Below are 21227 nucleotides of genomic sequence, written 5' to 3'. Positions count from 1 at the left end.
TCACATAAATATTGTTGTAAATCCTACACTAAATGCTTGAAATTGCAATTTGTTGTGCTATAGAGGCAGAGAAACTTAAGTCACAACATGTCAGACCATACAGCGTCATGTATGCAAGGAAATGGTATAAACTTATTTATCTGTTGTATGTTTTTTTAATATAGAACTGTTACATATGCAAAGTTCTGCACCTATAAGGAAGACTAGTACTGCGAAATAGAGATTTCACAGTACAGGAGTGGCACAAAAAAGTATTTTGCTGCCATCTAGTGGTTATTTGAAAGAATCCCAGATATTTTTTTTTCAGCTTAACACATTTAAGTTTCGTTTCTCTGATACTGAACGTTTCAGGCCACGTTATGCAATGTAAGTGAACATCAACATATGACTAGAGAATAAGCTGTTTTCTTGACAGAGGTTGGTTTAAAGGAGTGAGCGAATGGATAGCACCCACCTCTGCCTCTGTACTATTGAAGGGCACTTGAGCAAAGGCATTTAAGGCCAATAAAAGACTGTGTTGTGCTTAGCAGCTCCCAAGTTTGTGTGTGTGTGTGTGTGTGTGTGTGTGTGTGTGTGTGTGACTGTGGTAATAAAAGAGAGCCTTTATGCTCAGAAAACCTACTCCAGGTGAATAAAGCTTGCAAATGTATTTGCAAAGATTATTTGCAGCAGTTTAGATCTACTGATTGTATCATACAGTATGTTATGACATTTAAATGCAGAGTTTCTGCAGGCTCAAGGGAACTGGTAAAATAAAATCTGTGTGAGATTGTAAAAATATTGTTTGTGTCTTATATTCTTTCAATGTGTATTAAAGAAAATTGATCTTCGGTAAGTGATGTAGTCTACTGCCTCTACACCCCTATGTACAGTAGATTCTACTGACCTGAGCACCCAGCTGCTCTTTTATGGGATTCCCCCACTTCTGCATTTTTAACATTGTGGGGTCTATTTGAAGTAACCACATGTCACAGGTGAGCAAATCACTCACTTCTGCTAGGACAAAATGTTGAGCTCTATATTGTAGGTTTAGGGGAGCTGCTGTTATAAAAACAGAGACATGCACTTATTGGTCACTTATGCTCACACTCAGCTCCTAATGTGACTAGAATAAGAGCGTGCATTATATGTCTGTGTCACCTCATAGTTGAACTATGGACTGCACAAATAAAGTGATACCGTAATTGCCACTGCCAACTGTTATATTCTGAATTATTTATTTGTTGAGCAGTTTTACACTGAATGTGTCTTTCAAAGCCCATATTCCAAATATGTGTCTTTGCAGATGCAGCTTGAAATAATTCTGTATAATTTAAAGACACAGTCAATTATTGTGTTTGAATTCAGTCCAAAATAATATGTCAAAATCATGTAAACATAACTTTTTTTATTGAATGGATTGGAGCAGCTGGCATTTCTGGTAGCCTACATATCAGAGCAAAAGTGATCAACCTACCTGTCTTACAGGAATGGGTGAAACATTATGCACTCCAGACAAGTTCATTCTTGTTAACTATATCACCAGAATAAAACAGGCTTAGTGCCTACAGTCTTGCTTAATTTATGGAAGATGTTTGACCTGTCAAGGTCAAACAGCCCAGACAAAGTTTTAACTGTGATGCATACAGGATACCAAAATCCATATATTCTTTCAAACTTATCAGTTTTTTTAATCTATTAAATAACTCTATTTGTATCAAAATTGCAGCTAAAGCTTTGCTCTTCCACATGAACAAATGTCTTGCACGTCTACTCATTGTTTTAAGGTAGTTATACTACACAGCGTTGTGTTGTCTCAAAACACATTCGTGTGAGCTCTTATTAAAAGCTGCGGCATACTAATCTCTACCATGTAGTTATTATTAAAACATGTTTACAAGATTATGGATATAATTGGGGATTGGGAACACCTAGCTTGTATTTAACAAACACATACATTACGGTAAAGTGCAGCGTTTCTCTTAAAATTTAGGTACGTCCCTCTCTGTGCGAGTGAGACAACGTTGCCGCGAGCCGTACTGATCAGAGAGCATTGAGATATGGCAAATGTGCCATCATTAATACGAATTCCGGCTCCTGTTTGGTGTAGGGGGTTTGTAGGAGTATGGAGTTAATTCAAACTTGATTTCCCAAATTCTGCATGAAACAGTTAGTGCTCCAGTGGAATACACCCAAATGTGGAAGTGAAACGGAGTTGGCAGATTCTCATTTCCTTATTTACTTGCTTTGCTGCCGCAATCCTTGCCTCATAAACTCCTCTAGAGTCTGCGTTCTGGGAGAAATATTCAGACTGTGTGATGCTGGAAGTGGACGCCTTCTGTCCTGTGTGAAGTCTAGATGCAACAGGCAATATGCAAAGAAGACAAAGTCTGGTAAGAACTCAGCTATTATCCAAAATAATGGCCGCTCTGAGTGTGTTGAATGCAAAGGCGCTGTAATTATCATGCAGTCTTATACTGAACTTGAATAATATCAGGATATATGTTTTATAATATTATATTATATTAGACATGTTATGTCAGAGGTGGAACAGAATAATCACTTTTTTCCTCATTTAAGCAACACATTGATGTGATACCTGGACAATGACGTATATTAAAGCTGCATTAAACAATGACCATTAGATCAAATGACTATGTGTACTGTGAGAGGTGTTACTCATAGTTACAAACCCACAGGACAATATCACTCGACTCACTTCCCCTTAACTCTATGAAGCATATAGATAGATTAAAAATGACTGGTCATAACGAGCAGAAAATGACATGATACACTAATGATAAGCAGGTGAGACATGGTAAACTAGCCACTGTAACAACTAAATGGGGACTGTACATGAATGTAGTCGGATTTGGGCTCCAACATGTATGGATGTATTTGAGAAGTTTCCATTTTGAGTAAAGAATGAAAGAAAGAAGTGAAATCCTGTGACGTAAAATCTCCCCCTTATAAGTGGGTGGCTCTGAGTGCAGATGTGTAGCTACCCATTCGTATGTTCATAGCTAATATGGCCAATAAGAAAGGGTGCCAGTAAATGAGTCCAAGTTTAAACAGAGCAAAGTCCAGCACAGCAACCCAGGTGAGTCATCAAGACTCACCTCCTCTGCCTCTGTTGGGAGGTGTTGAAGAGCTGAATGGCACTGAGGATGAAAGATATCCTGAGTCTGTCCATTCTCTGTGACAGCTGCCTACCAATGAGCATACTCCTCTGGTTGGCCAATGTGCTGTGCAAGGGGTGGTTGGCAGCTCTCTGCAATCGACACCAGAGAGTCCGGCTCCATGCCAACCACTGAGCCTGCTCTCCTAACCAGCCTGTCCAGCTGTTTAGACATGCTGCCTCTACAGTGTGGAAGAGAACGCTGGCAACCACAGACTGGTAGAACATCCGCAGCAGCTTGCTGCAGACTTTGTGGGACCTGAGTCTCTTCATGAAATAGTGACATCTTTCAGCTTTTTGTTTTGGTTGTACTCTTGTGTCTTTATTGTTTTGATTCACTCTCACTGCTCTCATTAGCATTGTTTCCAGCAACGACAGGCAGCTTTTTACAGTGAAGAAGCTCTGATTAATGCACTGCACACTACCTGGCCAGCACCAAAGAAGAGACACACAAAGCTACCAACTAGCAGGTGAACATAGGGGAGCATTTAGCAGCTCATGCAGCAAGAGCCAGATATTACTTTCAGGACTTGGTGAAGCCAAACCAGAGCTAAAAGAATTAATTTTGGACTTGAATTTTACCAGAAACACGACTGTGTTTCCTAATGTGGTTCTGTGTCTGCTCAATGTGTAAATGGGCACCTGTCTGCTAACATGTCAAAATGGAGGTTGTGGGGTAAAATGTACCAGTGATGTTGGGGCAAGTTGAATTAATGGTTCAATTTACCCCCAAAAGTTTAAATAGGCTACATATGTGCATAGTAATCTGTGTTTTTAAGTATTATTTTCTGATATTCTAGAAAGTAGAGACACTGTTCATGTTAATGTTTGATCACTGTTACAAGTGTTACAGTGTTGATGAATAAATACCTAATTGTTGACTAATGTTAAGTTTAAGCCACACACAAACATGCTGTACACACAGACGAGTGATAAATTAAAAGAAAAAACAACATAAAGTGTCTTAGTAAGGTGTTGGGCCACCATGTGCCACCAGAACAGCTTCATTGTGCTGTGGCATTGATTCTACAAGTCTCTGAACTCTACTGGAGGGATGAACACCATTCTTCAAAAAGACATTCCCTCATTTGGTGTTTTGATGATGGTGGTGGAGAGCGCTGTCTAACACGTCGGTCCAAAATCTCCCATAGGTGAGATCTGGTGACTGTGAAGGCCATAGCATATGATTCACATCATTTTCATACTCATCAAACCATTCAGTGACCCCTCGTGTCCTGTGAATTGGGGCATTGTCATCCTGGAAGAGACTTTGTTAAATTGATGGCAATAATGAAGTTCAAAATTATCTCCAAATTGTTTGATTTTGTGTCTTTTTTATATCAGTATTTAAGGGTGGCTCATTTTACGCCTAGAGTGCTCAATTTACCCTATCTCCATGCTCGTTTTACCTTTACTTTGGGGTAAGTTGTGCCATAGGACTAACTTTTTTTGATGGGTCATAAAACCATAATAATTAGATAACTTGTTTTAATTTACATGGGTACACAACAACCTGAGGTACATATAGTAACTATTATTTGAAACAAATACACTTTTATTTTGTGGTAAAATCATTAAATGTAAAAAGTGGCTCATGTTACCCCATTCTCCCCTATGTCAGTGTTGTTCTTTCAGCTTGTTGTGCTGCCCACAAGTGGCAAAAAATATCAGTTAATTGAGGTTTAAGACTTATATAGATTTTGTTCTCTCTCTCTCTTTTTTAAAAGGTTTTTGAAGCGATGTGTGCCCCTCGTTTCCTTCTCCTTCCTGGGGTGATCATCTTATGTTTTTTTATGACGACATTGCACCATTGCGTGGCCTCCCAGAAGAAGACCTCCTGCTATGTGCAAGATGGAAGAGCTGACTGCAGCCGCCTCAGCCTCAGGGCGGTCCCTCCAAACCTCCCTAGAAACATCATCAGCCTCGATATGTCTCACAACATATTGGTGGGGATTCCCCCTCTGTCACTAGCCCCATACACAGGCCTCCTCCACCTTGATGTCGGTTACAACAGTATCACCAGGCTGGACCAGGGTTTGTGCCAGACACTGCCTCTGCTGCAGACGCTGAATGTGGAACACAATGAAGTGCATGTGCTGGAGAAAGAGGATATGAGTCACTGCACCAATCTAACAAGGTTGAATATGGCTAGCAATAGGCTAAAGCTAAAAGGAGAACCCTTCTTTGCACTACAGGTACATGTCTCCATAAGATGGTTATGTTGTATTACTAAAAGCTGGAGAGAGGAATTGATCTAAAGCATCATGAGCTATGCTGCAATGATGGTGACGATGCCAGAAATTATGGGTAATGAAGAGAAGGTGAATTTTATTAGTATATCACCATCAAAGTGCTTTACATGGTAATATAACATTAAAACAAAACAAATATAAAAAAACACAGCAACAGAAAAGAAGGAAAGAAGAAAAAGTATTGATTATAATAGAGATTAATTACTTTCTGTAAATGCTAAACTGAATTAAAATGCCTCAGCTTTGCTTTTAAAGCAAAGAGATGATGTCTGAAATATGCTGTGGAGCTAGGCACTGAAAGTAGCAACCATGCTTGATATGCCTATCATGCATTGCATTAAAATAACACTATATTGCATTTTTATTCTCCTTTCATAATTCACAGAGCCTTAAATTTCTTGATGTTTCAAAAAACAACCTGCTGTCAGCCAAGCTCGGCTCTCAGCCTCAGCTGCCCAGCCTGGAGAACCTCAGTCTGGCCTTGAATAGCTTCACCTCTTTGAAGAAAGACGACTTTTTCTACCTTAACCATTCGTCCTCTCTGCAAGTCCTCAACCTGTCATCTATATCTCTAAAAACAGTAAGAAACGTACCAAGAAACAAGAAATGAAATTATGCTATCAAAATGTAACCACTAGTAGAAAGTAGAGTTATAGCAGCAACTTGGTTTCAGTAGTCTGTTTTGTTTCCCTTTTTTGTCTCACTGCAAGATGTGTTTGTTTTGTTTTGTTGCAGTTGGAGCCAGGTTGCTTTAAGCCCCTTTCAAGTCTACATACTTTAATCATGGATAAGGGCAGTATGGGCACTCTGGTTATTTCTAAACTCTGCTCAGAGCTGTCAGGGACAGCCATTAATGCCCTGTCTCTTCAGAAGATGAAGCTTGTCACACTCACAAACACAACCTTTAGAGGGCTAGAGAAAACAAATCTAACCTCTCTGGATCTCTCTGGTAATGGCATGGGTAAAATTGGAGAAGGCTCATTTCAGTGGCTGTCCAGACTTCAGATTCTAAATCTGGCAGACAACAACATCAAGCACCTAACAAAGGACACATTTAAGGGGCTTAAAAGTTTGAAAAAACTCAGCTTGAGAAAAGCTCTGGTGAAAAGTCGTACCTCCTCCACCCCAATTATTGACAATTTCTCCTTCCAACCATTAAGCACCTTGGAGAGTTTAATTTTACAGAGAACTTCAGCTCGGGAAATCACAGAGTACACCTTTACAGGCTTGATGAGTCTGAAAGAACTTGATATGAGCTGGAGCAGTTATACATCACTCAAAAACATCACCAACAAGACCCTAGTCTCCCTTGCGGGATCACCTCTCAAGAGGTTAGACCTGACAGGAACAGCTATAGCACAGATTCATCCTGGAACCTTCTCCGTTTTAAGAAACCTCACCACTCTTCTTCTAAATTACAATTATATCAAACAAACTCTCACTGGGAAAGAGTTTGAAGGCCTGAGCCAAATTCAAGAGATCCATATGTCCAATAACCACCAGACTGTCAATCTAAGCTCCACGTCATTTGTCAATGTGCCCAATCTTAGGGTCCTGACTTTGGGGAAAAGCCTTATAGTCTCAGCCTTGAACCTGGATCCTTCTCCATTCAGGCCCCTATCCAACCTCACCAAACTGGATCTCAGTAACAACAACATCGCTAACATCAGAGAGAATCTGTTGGATGGGCTTGTTAACCTGAAGGTCCTGAATCTCCAACACAATAACTTAGCCCGGTTGTGGAAGAGTGCTAACCTAGGTGGGCCAGTGTTGTTTCTCAAAGGGGCACAGAACTTGTTATCCTTACAGATGGATAGTAATGGGCTAGATGAGATCCCATTGGAGGCTCTGAGAGGGTTGAGTAACCTCCGAGAACTAAGCTTAGCCTACAATCTCCTCAACAATCTAAAGGACTCAATTTTTGACGATCTGAACTCACTGCAGGTTTTACATTTACAGAAGAACCTGATTACAACTGTGAGGCCCGAAGTGTTCAAAACTCCTATGAGCAACCTCAGCATGCTCGTCATGGACAAAAATCCATTTGACTGTACCTGTGAGAGCATCCTGTGGTTCGTGACATGGATAAATAACACAAATACCAGTGTGCCAAGTCTCAAGGACCAGTATAAGTGCAACACTCCACTAGCTTACTTTAACCACTCGGTCATGGATTTTGACACACTCTCTTGCAAAGATATGGTCCCATTTCAGGCCCTTTACATACTGAGCAGCACAGTCATTATCATGCTGACTGTAACTGCACTTCTAGTGCGGTTCCATGGCTGGAAGATTCAGTTTTATTGGAACATCCTGATCAATCGCACATTAGGATTTAGTGATGCCAAAGTTGAGGAGGGCAGGGAATTTGAGTATGACGCTTATGTCATATATGCAGAAGAAGACGCCAACTGGGTTAAGAGAAAAATGGACTCTTTAAAGAATGAAAAGTGCAAGTTTTGTTTGGAGGATGAGGATTCAGTCCCTGGCATGTCACAGCTTGAGTCAATTCTGGAAAATATGAGAAAGTCCAGAAAAATCCTGTTTGTCGTCACTGAAAGGCTTCTCAAAGATCCCTGGTGTATACGGTAAACTATACACACACACTGCCTCAATCACACATTCATCACATTACACGGGTTGTCTGTGTTATATAGATATTTTTGTTGTACATTTGTGGAAGAGTGAGTTTTCAAAGTTGTCTTTCTGCCCCCGCCCCCCACCTCTTGTCTTTTCTCATTTAGCTTTAAAGCCCATCATGCACTTCACCAGGTCATTGAAGACAGCAGGGACTCTGTGATTCTGGTCTTCCTGCAGGATGTGCACGACTACAAGTTATGTCGCTCGATCTTCCTCCGCAGGGGCATGTTGCGTTCATGCTGCATCCTCGACTGGCCTGTCCATAAGGAGAGAGTGCCTGCCTTTAACCAGAAGCTCCTCATAGCGCTTGGCATGACTAATCGATTGGAGCAGTGACTGTTTTTCATTAGAAATAATGGAAAACACCATTTGTAATAATAATTACCAATGTACAATATGTTGGTTGTAATGATGCAATCTCTTAATAAAGGGTTTTCTAAAAGGTCGGTCCTTACAGTGAAAAGATTAATAAGTGAATAAACCCTTAATTAACTCAGTATACATATATATCACAGTCTTGTGATGTGATAGCAGAACATGATTTTTTTTTTATGTATAATTAAGCTGAACAAGTCTTGTGACATTTATTTTTCCATTTTAGGTGGTAAGCTTAATATAACAGTATAGGGAGTTAGTTTTTAATGTGTAAAGAGTAATTCAATCTTCTGCTCGTCATAGTCCTATTTAATGTTATGTCATAATGACATCTAGTGGTTATTGTAAGAAACTACAGCATTTTCTATGCTTCAAATGGTAATCAAATCTCCCATTAGTGACACCATATACACAAGTAGGACACTGTTACTTTTTAATTTGGTACTGATTGTCAGATATGTTCTTGGTATAGTAATGTTTATGCTTATGTACATTTTATTTGAAACAAGTTATGCAATGCAGTTATAGAAACATGGAATGAGGCCAGATTCAAGGAACTGGGGCACTCTATTTCCATTCATGGTATATTTTCAGTATGGTACAGTATACATAAAGTATATGGAGAGTACAGTACAACATATCCTGTAAGATTTATTCTGAACAGTAAGCAATATCCCCTTACACATTTACATTTTCTTTAGCCCTTTCAGTAATTAAGTATGTAATGCACTTGCAGGTTTAAACATAAGACGGTCACCAGATGAATACAATCTAGATTCTTATGTCCTGAGTCTTAGTACTCTCTTTGTCACTACTTGCAGTAGCCATATATTTAATCTAACACTCATTACTGGTAGGATACCAGCAGAATGGAAGGCAGCTCAGGCACAAAGGTGGATCCACTGATAACATCAACAATTATCGTCCAATATATACGATCTCCTCCCTTGCAATGATCCTTTAACCTGTTAAGCAACATTGTCCTGGGACACTTTAGCCTTGGTGGCATTATTTTCAGGATGATTTAAACTCATTCTGACTTTTTAGTTGTAAAATTTAGATTTACCTTTTAAATGAGACCAGGATTATGACTGTAATCAAAAGGGTTGTTTGTTGATCTTTCTAAGGCTTTTGGCCACTGTGTTTTACTCAACAAACTATGCTGTCTGGACGTTTTTGCTCAGAACTGGTGTGCACTGTGTGCACTTTTGTCTGATAGAACACAGGTGATCTGCAGTGATAGTCTCACATTAGTCTAAATAAGGGCGCACTGCAAGGATCCACAAGGATATTTACACTCTACATAAACAATATTATCACTCCAACACAGATGTATAATATCCGCCTTTATGTGGATGACACAGGCCTATGCATTTGGCTGCTCTTCAAGTCAAGATAGTATATCTAGACTACAATCTGATTTTAACACTCCTCAGACATCTCTGCATAATCTTAAACTTGTACTAAATGCCGACAAAAAAAGTGTTTTGTCCAGGAAGGTTTGACTATGGAGATATCCTATATTCTCATGCAATTGTGCTTTGTGCTTCATTACAGGACAAAAATGTTGTACACTGTACTATATGAAAAAGAAGGCTGGTCCTCAGAGCTACGCACTATCATTTTATATATAAAAGCTGCCCCAGTATATCGCTTCTCAGATGTTTAAACCAACTCTCAACAGACCAGATCTCAGGACTGTTTAACTCCAGTTAGCCCTTGTGTAAATACTGAATGTGGGAAGACTTCCTTCCATGACTTTGCACCTAAAAAAAAAGAATCACAGATTATTTCAAATCTTGAATGTCTCATCCCATTGGCTGATTTTAAACTTTTGACAGTGAATGTACATAGTGATGTCTGTGATAGTTTCTGATGCTGTATATACTTTTGTTTGTCTGGCCATGTTTGTTTTGTCGCTTGTGCAAAAAAGATCTTGTTCTGAATGATTGTCTGATTAAATAAAGTTTCATATCTATCTATCTATCTATCTATCTATCTATCTATCTATCTATCTATCTATCTATCTATCTATCTATCTATCTATCTATCTATCTATCTATCTATCTCTCTCTCTCTTTCTCTCTCTCTCTCTCTATATATATATATAAGGTTATTTATTTCACATCTTCCAGCAGTGAAAACTATTGTGGGCAACCAGATATCCAATACAAGGATAAAGCTGTTATTTATTAACCAATCAGGTCAGACATGACATGAAATGATGGTGACAAATACCAAACAAGGTCTAAGTAGGACAAAGGCCTTGGTCAGGGCCGGTCAGTTATCACATGGTAAATAATTAACATTTATTACACAATTTATGCCAATATTTACAGATCACTCTGATCCTGCACATTTTAGTCCTTATGTTTTTTTCACCTTTTTCTTCTTCACCGTTCTATAACAGTCTTATAAAATGCCGTAGAATGATTCTGACCAAGAACAATGAATGTCCAAATATACCATACTGACCGTTAACCCAGTAAGTTGACAGCACAGGGTAGGAGGGGCCACAGCAGAGAGGACACTTCACAGCCTCTTAATAGCGGAGGCACACAAAGACAGCCTGGTACTGCAAAAAAGATGGCAGGTTTACTTGGTAGTTATACGGTACCTTTACTTGGGGTCAGCATCTTCATTGTTACTCTGACCTACATCACCTACAAGCTGATCAGCAGTTACTTGCACAAATGGTTTGAAATGAAGCCTATTCCAGAGGTGGAAGGAACATACCTCTTCATTGGAAATGCACTGCAGTTCAAAACCAATGCAGGAGGTAAGAAAGCAATCAACATGCTGCTATGGGAGGCTGCATAGACTGCTTCATGTGCAGATTGTCAAGGCACTGACAGTTGACTGACACTAGTGAGGAAATAATTGGCTATGTAAGTACTGTAACATGAGATAATACTATGTTACTGTATAATTCTTGTCTTGTTTCAGATTTCTTTCGTCAAATTGTGGATTATACCCGTGAGTTCTGTAACGCACCACTGCTTAAAATTTGGGTTGGACCAGTGCCATTTGTGGTTTTGTTTCATGCTGAGACTGTTGAGGTATAGTAACTCCACATTTACAGTATCACATTTCCAACAGTGGGTGTAGCATTTAGGGTCCACATGCCTTATCCTGTAAACGTACCTTTGAACCAAAAAGTCATATTAATACGTCAAAAGTGCGGATTTTATTTATTTCCTAATTTTATTCATACACCTCGCATCTGTTTTGCTATATGTTGGGCGATTACAGTCAAAGCTTGAACAGATGTAACTACAACACCCAAATATCACATTTTCTTGGAATAAAAATAGCTCACACATTCAAAACTTAACCCTTGTATGGTGTTCGGGTCTGTGGGACCCGTTTTCAATGTTTACTAAAACACACATACACACACACACACACACACACACAGTCATGTTTCCATGACTTCAGAGGACATAACATTGACATACATTCATTTCCTGGACATTTACCTCGACCTAAATATAACCCTAAACTAACCTAAACTTTAAACCAAGTCTTCACCCTAAAATTAATGATTTACGTTAAGGGGATTTGCTTTTTGTCCCCATAAGGGAGGCGAGTCCCCACAACATGACTGTGTAAACAGATTTATGTCCCCACAAATGAGGAACACCTGGACCACACACACACACACACACACACACACAGTAGTGTAGTAGTAATAAGGATTCTTATTTCTTTTCTTTTCAAGATCACCTTCCAGCTTCTGTGTACAACATACATACACACACACAAGGTTTCGACATAGCACCAAGAACCTTTCTGCTCCTGCTATTCATGCATTCTCTACCCTCTGTAGTGTGTGAAAGTACACACACACACACAGTCAAGGTTACATCATCACAGTTACATTTCAAGCACCGAGAACCTGTCTGCTCCCACATATTCCTGCACACTTTATCCTCTGTAGTGTGTAAAACTACAAAATGTCCTGCAGGAACCTGCACAATGTTATTTCCAAACATTCTAAACATTCTATATTTTCTCACACTCTACCCCAGCTGCAAACTGTTGATCACAGTTGATCAATATGGCAAAACTATTCTCTGCTCTGAGGACCTTAAAATTATTTTAGAAGAGAGCTTTGAAGCTGAAGATGAAGAGTTTCCAGAACTTGAGGATCATGTTTATGTCAATTCAGAGTCTGACAAAATTCTGGACTGCACCAATTTGGATTGAAAGCATGTTTTTGGAGAGAGGTGGAAGGAGATGGACCAAACCCATTTACACGCATACTTTCATGCAGGGGGTTGTTATCCTTGCTGGTGTTTTCAGATCCAATGGGGAATCCACAGAATCCCTGTGGGATGCAGAAACTGGCAGAAAACTTTTCCATGCAACAGTGACTACATTTACATGCACAAAATATTCAGTTTTTTCCCTTACTTATTCCAAAAAAGGCTGTATTCCTACTAAGCTATTTAAATTGCTAATGAAAATGAATACTCCACTAATATTCCCATTTACATGCAGAGGGTTTTCAGAGTTGATCCAATGGGAATGGGAATCACAAGATCTCTGCAGGCAGTGAAGTAAACCAATGAGGTGTAAAACATTAGTGAGCTGCTGTCTGATATTTATAATTTATATTGATATGACTGATAGTTAGTTATAGTTACAGGCACATCCAATACCTAGGTTGTCCCATGATGTTTACTACACTGTTGAGTGTTTTTGGTGCATCACATCGAGTCGTCACCGTTAATTATGATAATAATCAAACCCCTCCGTCCCCATTGTGGAGAAGCCATGCTCTGTTTTTCCAGCCCATTTTTCCAAAGAGTGCTCCTGAAACCTCAATAATATCGACATATCTCACATGTCTTAAGCAGAAAATGCTACATTTGGAAGAAGGCCTAAATCGGAATATCCAAATGGAATATGCTGTTTACATGACCCATATCATATTTGGAATATTGTCACAGTCAGAATAATAGTGGAATATTAGTTTGTACGTAAATGTAGTCAACGTCTTTGGAAAACTTCCAAATTTTTTCCAGGATTATCCACTTCAATAACCTGGACACTAGAAGAGCTCCGTGGCAGAGAGATAAGCTAGCTGCCATCAGGTCAGTGTAGGACAAGTGGGTGGACCACATTCCCCTGTTTTACAACCCTCAGCCCAATGTTACTGTTGATAAGAAGCTTATTCATTATTTAGGGGCCACTGCCCCCTCAGGCAGTGCATAATGTCTAAACCCGCAAAATATGGAATTAAGATCTGGGCTGCCTGTGATGCTGCTTCATCGTATGTGTGCAAGTGTATACAAGGAAGCCAGATGGAGGAGCCCTTGAGAAGAACCAAGGGATGCGAGTTGTCCTGGAAATGCACAGGGACTCTTTGGCTACATCATATGCGATAACTTTTTTACTTTGCACAAGCTGGGACAGGAGCTCCTAAAGAGGCAGCTAACGATGGTAGGACCAGTACGAAAAAACAAGACAGAGCTCCTACCTCAGGTGTTGACTACACAGACTACACAGGCCTGTTGTATTCATGGCTTACACGTCTCTGGTGTCCTACATGGCAAAGACAGGCAAAAATGTGGTACTCATGAGTACACTGCATAGGGATGGAAGAATCTGTGGCCAGGAGCATCAAAAACCTGAAATCATAATGGATTTCAATGCCACAAAAGGAAGGGTGAACAATTTTGACAAACTGGTGACTGGCTATAGCTGCAAAAGAAGAACCCTGTGCTTGCCACTTATGATATTTTTTAATGTCTTGGACATCTTGGCGCACAACGCTTTTTCATTTATATGTGTGTGTGTGTGTGTGTGTATACATACAAAAAAATATATATACAAAAATCACATTTTATCACAAAAAATGAATAGCACTTTTATTGATAAATGTGATCTAGCAGAGGTAAATGGCAAATATAAACCATATCTGCTGTCTATGTTGCTTGCAACTGAGATAAAGTCCACATCTGTTAGGTATTTGTACATAAATTGTCATGGCTGTATTGTCTTAAAAACCCAATAATTTTGTGGGTCCACTGGATCCCCAAACATTGGGTGAGTAACAAAACCACAAACACCAAACAAGGGTTAATGAAGTTGTAGCTGCAGAGTTAAAGCTAAAGTAACTCAGGTTGACTTTAACCTTGTTATTCCCTGCTTAACAAGACGTTCTATTAAGGATGCCATTGCACTTTTTTATAATGCTGCTGCTCCACTGCACAGACCGCAGCCATTGTAACTTTAAGGCACCTTCACCTGTATATTTACAGTACCTGTACATAGTCAGCGGTTAAACAATTAGATGGATGCTGACAGTGTTTTGCTAAATAACTCTCTTAATGTGATTGGTCTAACAAGGCTATGGTATAATATATTCTTATTATCATATGTCTTTTTCTACAAACTGTTTTTTATAGACAGTACTGACCAACGCTGTTCATATGGAAAAAGCCTATGCATACAGCTTCCTCCATCCTTGGCTTGGAACTGGTCTGCTCACTAGGTATGTAGCCTCTGCACAGTGTGATATATAGTAAAATATAAATAAATAGTAAAGGTCTGTTAGTCATATAAAATGTGTGACTTTTGAATTAATATAGAGAAATTTAAGAAATATTTATACAAAACAAAAACAAGACCAAAGCAGAGTCCCGTAAGCTTACTGTAGACTAAGTCTGACCATGTTTTGAGTGTGTAGTGGATTCACACTGGAAAGACTACATGTATACTTGTATACATAGCATGCAGAGGGTGGTGCTAGAAGAAAGGTCATGTAATGTCCAACATGGACAGAGATGTTATGGGAGTATGAAAGTGTTAAGAAGTAAATTTCATGCAGCCTTTCATAGAGCACTTTTCAAAACCCATGTTACAAAGTGCTTCACATAGAGCAGCAAATAAAAAGAAATCATAAAAAAGATAAAACCAATTCCAATGTAAAATAAAACAAAAGAAAATTGAAAAGAAATAAAAACAGAAATAAAAGACAGTTATTATCTGGGCAGCATTAATGTATTCAGTGTTTTTTGTGTCAATCTGCTCATTAGATTTTATTATTTGTCTTGTACATGAAGAAATATTGACTTCATGATGGAGCTACAGGCTGGGACAAGTCAGGGGGTCATCGAAAACATTCAGATTTATTTTCTTGTGACCATTATATGTCCACACAGCAAGTTTCATGTCAATGTATTTTTAGAATACCTCATTATGGGCCAAAGTGTTGAAGGTCTTTAGTTTAGTTCAATTTATTTGACAGTATGAGGAGGACATTAAAGCACACTCACCAACAAAAATGTCAAGGATGACACAATAAAGTCCAAGACTTATTACCACTGCCGTTATTAAAAATCTTGAGGTCATGGTGATGTTAGATGAAAGTTCGGGGGATCACTCTTACTCTTTTACCCTCTTTGACGTCTCCATCTTTTGATCAGCACTGGCCGTAAGTGGCGTCAGCGGCGAAAGATGTTGACTCCCACCTTCCACTTCTCCATCCTGACGGACTTCTTGGAAGTGATGAATGAGCAGTCAGAGATCCTGGTGGAGAAGCTGGAGAAGCAGGCAGGGAAGGGCCCATTCAACTGCTTCAATCACATCACCTTGTGTGCCCTGGACATTATCTGTGGTGAGTGTATGTGCTGTATATTGAATGTGCATGTGCTCATGTATGGATTAACTGTTTACCTATGTTTTCATATAACATGCATTAACTTATAAAATAAGAGGGATACACAATACTGAATATATACATTGGGCATTCAAATACCCTTTAAACAATGTCTTTTCAGAAACTGCAATGGGAAAGAAAATTTACGCCCAGAGTAATTCTGATTCAGAGTATGTACAGAGTGTGTATAGGTGAGTTCTTTTAATTTTCTTTGCTGTCACATGAATACATGCAATAATAAGGAAAAAGTGTCTGATCAATTGTTTTATGTTTATTTGTCTTTTACCTAACCTTTAATCCTTAGAATGAGTGACATTATCAGCCGCAGACAGAGGTCACCTTGGTTTTGGCCTGACTTTATGTACACCTTCTTTGGTGAGGCCCGGGAGCATGACAAGACACTCAAGATCCTCCATTCCTTTACATACAAAGTGAGTGACGGGTCCAGTGGTCCAAAAATCCTTGAATGTTGTTGATGATGCAGAATTTAAGCAGAAGAGGCACAATATTCTACCTTAATCATTTCTCCTCAGGTGATACGTGAAAGAGCAGAGAACATTTCTAACACTGGATCAGACAGCGAGTCTGACCAGGGCACGAGGAAAAGACGAGCATTTCTGGACATGCTCTTGAAGACTACTGATGAGGACGGCAATGGGATGAGCCATCATGACATTCAGGAGGAAGTGGACACCTTTATGTTTAGGGTTGGTATTTATTTTATTTTTACTTTAACAATGTGTCTCTTGACTATGTGTAATTTGAAAGGAGTTCCTCATAGTGATGAACAAACAGAATTATCACCCAGCTCTGCGGTTTGCCTCAGCTCTATACAGCATATTAGAGCCTTTCAGCTCTTTCTTTTGGTATTATGGCCAGTGACTGAACTGTTTGGGTTCTTTCTCACTGTTGTCGTCAACCTTGTTTCAAGCAGAAGCAGGCAAATTAAATTAAACTATTAAAAGGAGAGGGAATATTTGACTTTCAAAACAATTCCAAATGAAAACTAATATCTGCTGGGTGTGTAAACAGGCAATTTATTGTATTTATTTATTGGGACAGTGTACAGTTTTCAACATAAAAGATGCAGTGCACCGGAGTTAGCTCAAAACTAATTTTCATCCGCAGTCCCCCTCAATCAAAACATACAACAGCACAACAGCAAAAAGTACAAAACAAAAAACACACAGAGCACTCCATACAAAATACAAAGCTATACAATTATTTGCTAACATCCTCCCCATACCAACATTATAAGGTTACATGTCAGTGTTGTATGAGATTAAATTACCGTCACAATGTTGTGGCCAAAAAAAAAAAAAAACCCTATTCATGCAGCTTTAAAATCTTTAATAATGTGTTGTTCTCCATTTAACTGCTTCCTTTTGCAGGGTCATGATACCACAGCAGCCTCTATGAACTGGGCCCTACATCTGCTGGGCTCCCACCCTGAGGCGCACAGCAAAGTTCAACAAGAGCTTCAGGAGGTGTTCGGTAACAGTGACATGCCCTCCTAGTCACCGCACTTCTTCTCACTTTCATGACATCATTTATTTTCCCGCCTAAAGGCCCTTTGACTCATCTGTGTTCAGACTAATTGCTCTTTACAAATCAAGAGGAGCTCAGCTGTGAAAATCCTTGCCAACATACATAAAGAATAATTGAATTATTTTCACTTTTAAAGTGGCCTCCATGGATTTTCCATGATGTAATCTTGATGGTTTCATAGTAATAACATATGTAAAGTTTACACCAGGACAAGGATCTGAACTGGTCCTTAAGCATTCATTTTGTGATATACTAAACATTTCTTTTTGTAATGTAAAATTAATAATTACATGACCTTATCACACCTAGTTATATAACCAATTTCTTCTGTGAATGATTGTTGATATGGTCTATGGGTAGGAACTTCGCTCTTGACTCTTGAATTTGTGTCTTATTGAATAAACACAACACATCCATGAGGTGTGTCAATGAAACAATACAGTACCATTTAAGTCTTATCAACTGTAGAAGGTGGGAAAGTAGAGAAACTGTCAAGGACATAAGAACACCATGTTACACCATGTCCTGTTATTATGTATCAGTTTAACAGTGTTTCCTGTGTTCCTGTGTGTAAAGGTACATCTGACCGACCTATTAACACAGAGGACCTGAAGAAACTCAAATACCTGGAGTGTGTGATCAAGGAGGCCCTGCGACTGTTTCCCTCTGTTCCTTTCTTTGCCCGTAGCATCGGTGAAGACTGCCATATCAGTGAGTTAGAGATGAGTGATGACACTTGAATGACGCATTCATCTGATGAGTGCAAATCCCCCAAGGAGTGATATTTTTTTACAAGAAGGCAAGAGAAGCTAGACTTTCTAGGTTATTTTCATTTGAAAAATAGTGTTTCTGTGTCACCTAACATCTATTTTATGGAGTTGACAAGCTGTCTTTTCCACAATTTTCACAGTTTCATCAAATTAGTATTTAAACAGCATCACAGCTTGCGACATTGGTTAAATATCCGTCAGTTTTTGTAATGAAAGAGTAAACGGTGCTGTATGGAAGATGATCATGTTAAGTCTGGTAATGGAAAAAACATATGAAGTTGGCATTTTGACATCTTTGATTAAAAAGTATCCAGGAATCAGGACTCTGGAAATAAACAGTGAAGTGAATTCACCTAAAATATGGCTTCACAACAATCAATTCATGGTTAGTTAGCAACATTGTTCAAATTCGACAACTATGAGAGTTAGCATGAAAGTGAGCATGTTTTCTACAGTGGTATTGCTAATGATGGTATAGTTACCATGCTTTTGTAAGACTGTTTAATTAGCAGCGATTGATGGCAGTGATTAAGAGTTTGGGTAAAAAACAACTGCACAAAACTACTATTGACCAAAAAGTTGTTTCTGATGAGCTGTCCTTATTGTGGGACAGCAGGAAACCTGCTGGAAAACAGTTTCTAAACTGAGTCAAGCCCATTGCTGGTAATGGTTTTACATTGCTCTGCTTTTTTTCCTGCTAAAATGAAAACAAACAAACAAACAAACAAACAAAAACCTCAGAAAATTGACCTACGAAAAGGGACTTTTTTCCTTTCTACTGGGATTTGTCTCATATGGCTTTCTAACATGTTTCCCACACCATCTATCCTAAAGTGCTACATGATTAATTACATGATTGGTTAATTACAACTTTTTTGTAGTTCTGGGCTACAATCCTATCATTAGCAGTAAGTATACTTATCAAGCTGACTGACAAGTTTTATGATTGCAATGATATTGCTAAATTGTTCCAGATTTGGCACATTTTACTGTGTAGTGATAAGAAATCTGTGTGTCATTAAGTTTCTGATATAACTAGTTGTAAGAGTGGAGCTTGATAAGCAGGGATGCTGGCTGCCATGACATTCAGATTATGCTTATCAAGCCAGTGTAGAGTCACTAAAGCAGATGCAATGTATTTGCAGTAAGGCCAGACCAAGCTGCTGAGCATCTGCTCTTTGCTTGGGTGAGAGTAGGATTCAAAGGAAGTTCAAAAGTACATTAGATCAGGGCTAGAGAATGGTGATGCATGTCAGAGGGCTCAGTAGACACGGCACCCCAGCCTGATCCCACTGCAGGACCTAATGATAGGTCAAAACATCAAAAAAAAAAAAAAAAAGACAAAGCATTAATTAAGATCATTTTCTTTCTTAACTATGTTCCTTTTGTGCCTGTAGATGGTTTCAAGGTCCCCAAAGGTGCAAACGTTGTCATCATCACCTATTCTCTACACCGCGACCCACGATACTTCCCTGAGCCTGAGGAGTTTCGGCCAGAACGCTTTCTGCCTGAGAATTCAGTGGGAAGACCTCCATATGCATACATCCCCTTCTCTGCTGGACTCCGCAACTGTATAGGTAAGATCAGAACACTTGACTTTGTAGTTTACTGGATCTCTTTCCATATATACTTTGTTTTCTGAGTGAAGCTCTTTAATCTTTGTATCACATCAAGCATCACTGCTGTTTTCTTTCCATTATAATGGTACTCAGGTCAGCGGTTTGCACTAATGGAAGAAAAGGTGATTTTGGCATCTATTCTGCGTAACTTCAGTGTTGAAGCTTGTCAGAAACGTGAAGAGCTGAGGCCGGTAGGAGAGCTCATCCTCCGACCAGAGAGGGGCATCTGGATCAAACTGGAAAAAAGGAAGCCTTAGACTTCATCAAAGTAGCACCTGCTCCAGTTCATAATAGGACTTAGTAATACATAGCACAAGAATCAGCCGTTTTCGTTTGTGCAGCATTTCTTCTGAATGTTAATTTTCAAACCCCTAGCTACTGTAGCAGCATAGCTAATACTATGCTGAGAACTATGTTTCGCTTTACTGTCAGCCTGTTGAAAGAAATGGCTCTTGTGTTCTGTTATTCATGAGCCCACCTAACATTTTGGCGATGAGTGAACCTCTGTTGTTTATGCTTTGCCTGGGAGGGCCACTGACGCCTTTCAACATGTGGATGCGAATTTTCAACAACTACTTGCTAGTGATTAATGCAAAGGAGAATGCTTGGCCTGAAGTTTGCAAGAGAGCTACTTTACTCTATTGCCTCGGGGCCGAGAGACAACAGATTTTCTACTCATTGCCAGACACGGGTGACACTTTTCCCTCTGCTGTTACTGCATTAGAGAAACATTTCACACCCAAAGTTAATGTTGTCATAGGATGGCATGCCTTCAGAAAGCATAGACACCTCATGAGACTATTGCACAGTATGTGGCCGTATTGCATGACCTTGCTTGAGACCCTGTGTATAGAGAGCTAGAGACTTATGATGGCTACTACTGAATGTACGATACTATGACACTACTGAGAACTATGTCATGCTTTACTGTTTGCCTTTTGAAATAAATAATGATTGTTAAAGACTCCGACGTTCTTTTATTCATGAGCCCACCTCACAACCTCCAAGTGACCACAAGGGGGCAGAAAGAATCCAAAACAGTTTCACTGAATTACAAGCTCTGACATCTGTGGACTCATTAAGTTGCATTGGCTAATGTGTCAACAAACAACTAAAAGAGGCTAAAAGCTGTACTGACCTACAGAATTGTTGGGTATAGTGTTAAAGGGAAACTTCTGTATTTTTCAACCTGGACCC

General features: G+C 39.2%; 2 protein-coding genes across 3 annotated transcripts; both read left to right on the top strand.

The window, feature by feature from the left end:
• The first annotated feature begins 1888 nt into the window (after positions 1 to 1888).
• On the top strand, positions 1889 to 10369 carry tlr3 (toll-like receptor 3). 2 transcript variants are annotated; one of them, XM_044347351.1, is made up of 5 exons: positions 1889 to 2372; positions 4885 to 5352; positions 5795 to 5989; positions 6145 to 7997; positions 8154 to 10369. In XM_044347351.1, the coding sequence occupies exons 1-5, from the start codon at positions 2352 to 2354 to the stop codon at positions 8383 to 8385; spliced, it is 2769 nt and encodes a 922-aa protein (XP_044203286.1). In that variant the 5' UTR covers positions 1889 to 2351; the 3' UTR covers positions 8386 to 10369. The 2 variants fall into 2 exon arrangements, with proteins under 2 accessions (XP_044203286.1, XP_044203287.1); XM_044347352.1 differs by lacking the exon at positions 1889 to 2372 and adding an exon at positions 3433 to 3627.
• A 463-nt stretch (positions 10370 to 10832) lies between these two features.
• LOC122977442 (cytochrome P450 4V2) lies at positions 10833 to 20995 on the top strand. The gene is made up of 11 exons (XM_044345536.1): positions 10833 to 11203; positions 11371 to 11483; positions 14841 to 14926; positions 15861 to 16051; positions 16215 to 16284; positions 16398 to 16524; positions 16627 to 16800; positions 17485 to 17587; positions 18218 to 18352; positions 19809 to 19988; positions 20124 to 20995. The coding sequence occupies exons 1-11, from the start codon at positions 11011 to 11013 to the stop codon at positions 20285 to 20287; spliced, it is 1536 nt and encodes a 511-aa protein (XP_044201471.1). The 5' UTR covers positions 10833 to 11010; the 3' UTR covers positions 20288 to 20995.
• Positions 20996 to 21227: the final 232 nt, after the last annotated feature.

Source organism: Thunnus albacares, chromosome 3 (assembly GCF_914725855.1).
Source record: "Thunnus albacares chromosome 3, fThuAlb1.1, whole genome shotgun sequence".
NCBI classification, from domain to species: domain Eukaryota; kingdom Metazoa; phylum Chordata; class Actinopteri; order Scombriformes; family Scombridae; genus Thunnus; species Thunnus albacares.
This window is presented reverse-complemented; position numbering and strand designations above follow the sequence as displayed.

Bases quoted from the DNA above. Each gene is read 5' to 3' on its own strand.
- tlr3 (XM_044347351.1), top strand. From the start codon at position 2,352: ATGCAAAGAAGACAAAGTCTG. The intron at 5,353-5,794 runs GTACATGTCTCC...CATAATTCACAG, and splicing joins AACCCTTCTTTGCACTACAG to AGCCTTAAATTTCTTGATGT. The intron at 5,990-6,144 runs GTAAGAAACGTA...GTTTTGTTGCAG, and splicing joins CATCTATATCTCTAAAAACA to TTGGAGCCAGGTTGCTTTAA.
- LOC122977442 (XM_044345536.1), top strand. From the start codon at position 11,011: ATGGCAGGTTTACTTGGTAGTTATACGGTACCTTTACTTGGGGTCAGC. The intron at 11,204-11,370 runs GTAAGAAAGCAA...GTCTTGTTTCAG, and splicing joins GTTCAAAACCAATGCAGGAG to ATTTCTTTCGTCAAATTGTG. The intron at 18,353-19,808 runs GTGAGTTAGAGA...TTGTGCCTGTAG, and splicing joins CGGTGAAGACTGCCATATCA to ATGGTTTCAAGGTCCCCAAA.